We start from the raw sequence: 2,353 nt of genomic DNA, 5'->3' as shown, positions 1-2,353 counted from the left end.
TTAGATATAAAAATATTTGAATTTAATTTTTTACAATAAGAAAAAGCATTTTAATTTTTTTATTTTTGTAACTAAGGGTGAGGCCATATTTACGGGCCATACTGATTAAAACAAAGCGCTTGACCCAAAGGCCCAACTTTCCATCAGACTCTCTTTCTTAGCAGTTTTTGAACTAAGGAAATGGGCTTTGATTCCAACAAAATAAATGATCTAATTAAAGAAAAGAGAGACATGTTATAGAAAATCCTGTGGCAGCTTTATTTCACAAGTTAGTATTATGTAGTACTTTTATTTATTATTTATGTACAATTAATGCAGACATATAGCTGCTGTAAAGATGAAGAGAACCAGAGCCGCATCCTTATAATTCCACTCTCAAGAGTGAAGGTGGGCTAATAAGTACCAAACATTTACCTAAATTTACAAGTGTGACATAACAAGCCACAAGTGAAAAATTACAAAAACAAATTTACAACCACAAAGTCAAAACCTTCTCATCTTACGATCTCAAGTAGTCCTCAAAATTGAAGATGGAAGCGATATAAGACTCTATGTGCCACCACGTTTGATTAGGAAGAAAACAACATATCAATGCCTCCCAGGCTCAATGCCCACTGACTTCAATGTCTCAGCGGTTCGAGGGCTGCCACAAAAATCACCTTCATTAGTTCTACATATAAGATCAACTACGGGGAAGAAGTTTTTCTGAATAGCTTATGCCTGCCATAATTAATTATGAGGAACTATATGTTAATCCGAACATACTCTTAACTTTTGTGTTAGAATTAACATTTCAACACACGTTCAAGTATGAAATCAGCGATGGGAGAATGAACTTACTGGGTGTAAGGATTAGGGTGGACTGGATCATGGAGCGTGCTCTTGTTTTCTTGGATTTGAGACACTTTCCTAAGAAAAGAACCATTGATGAATTTGTCAGCAGAATTTATGGTGCGATCGGGATCATCCACTTCTTGCACAGATTCTCTTCTTTTCTTGTTGATATTGACACTTGGAGAACGAGCCAATTGTTGGTACGCGGTGTGTGTTCCGATAGTCAAAGCCATACACACCATTCCACACACAATATACACCGGTGTTAAATCTGCCTTCAAAGCATTCTTCCTACCATCATCACCAATTACATATCAAAATAATATTAAACGCACTTTCAATTAATAGGAACATATAGCAAAAAAATGAGATAGATAGTAATGATAAACACCAAATAACCATAAAAGGAAAAAATTACCACGGCAAAGTGGCAAAGTTAATTTTCTTCTTTCTATTTTTTATTGTGTGACAATTAAAAACCGCTGTAAAAATAAGTTTTGAAGTAGTCGATGATGATACACGTATCAACCGTTTCTACATTGACATTTCCATCCATACCTAGAATTGGAATGGTCATGGTGAGCACCATCTATAGCTGGGGACATGGGCTTCAACTTTGGAGTGGTGGAGGTGGCAATTAATCGCCTTCCCTCTCCCAATTGTTGAGTCAGAGTCCATCGCCAACTTTTCTGCATGCACCAAAACCACATGTTATTATGATTGGTAAAGTTCTCTCTAGCAAGAGCAAATGCAAATCAATGTGATTTAAAACTTAAAATCATAACCAATTTAAAGGTGTCGATTTACCAGTGCGTTCCTCAAAGACATTCTGCTGTTGCGATCAAATTAAACAAAACAGACACAAATGATTTTGTTGTTGTTTTATAGTCAAAACACGAGTGATTTTTTATTTTCAAAATTTTGCTAGGTGGGAATCCATTTATATATGGACTTGAGAAGCAGAAAGGCCCATGAGAACCAACCACATGTAAGGCAAAATGTGAATGAAGTTCTTTGTGAGAAAAATATGTATGACCGTTGAAGAAACTACTATAATAAAGCCACACTTTCCATATCCATTTCTTTTTTTTCTTTCTTCCATATCCATTTATGAAGCTTCCAAAAATTGGAAAATTAGAATTGCTATGAGGAGGACTTTACGGATAATCCAAACAGCTTAAGAATCGGCATAACCACTCACTACATGGTAAAAATATATAATTAGATCAAATTCCAGAAAGCCAGTTTTAGATAGTGCGCTTAACTTTGAATTCTTCAAACTCAGTTGGTGATTGCAAATATACTAGAAAAAATGTGCCTCATAAAAAGAAAAATACAATTTTAAATGATAAAAATAAACTTACATAGTTATTGATCAATCGATCAGATACCCCTAGGAGTTAGGACTTGACTATATTTATTTGCTAAAACTATTAGGACTAATTTGAAAATCTAATTATAAGAATATTTTTTGACGTAAAAATCTAATTATAAGATAGTACTCATCAAGTAATGTAGT

At 34.3% G+C, this 2,353-nt stretch overlaps 1 protein-coding gene across 1 annotated transcript; it reads right to left on the bottom strand.

The window, feature by feature from the left end:
• Window positions 1-234: 234 nt before the first annotated feature.
• LOC130735989 (uncharacterized) lies at window positions 235-1,799 on the bottom strand. The gene is made up of 4 exons (XM_057587853.1): window positions 1,642-1,799; window positions 1,393-1,523; window positions 841-1,125; window positions 235-643 (listed from the first exon to the last, which is right to left on the bottom strand). The coding sequence occupies exons 1-4, from the start codon at window positions 1,660-1,662 to the stop codon at window positions 589-591; spliced, it is 492 nt and encodes a 163-aa protein (XP_057443836.1). The 5' UTR covers window positions 1,663-1,799; the 3' UTR covers window positions 235-588.
• Window positions 1,800-2,353: the final 554 nt, after the last annotated feature.

This window comes from Lotus japonicus, chromosome 2, assembly GCF_012489685.1.
Source record: "Lotus japonicus ecotype B-129 chromosome 2, LjGifu_v1.2".
Classification (NCBI taxonomy): domain Eukaryota; kingdom Viridiplantae; phylum Streptophyta; class Magnoliopsida; order Fabales; family Fabaceae; genus Lotus; species Lotus japonicus.
This window is presented reverse-complemented; position numbering and strand designations above follow the sequence as displayed.

Coding starts and splice junctions, on each gene's coding strand:
- LOC130735989 (XM_057587853.1), bottom strand. CDS start 1,662: ATGTCTTTGAGGAACGCACTG. Junction 1,524..1,641: donor TGTCTTTGAGGAACGCACTG/GTAAATCGACAC, acceptor TGGTGCATGCAG/AAAAGTTGGCGATGGACTCT. Junction 644..840: donor CACCCTAATCCTTACACCCA/GTAAGTTCATTC, acceptor TTTTTGTGGCAG/CCCTCGAACCGCTGAGACAT.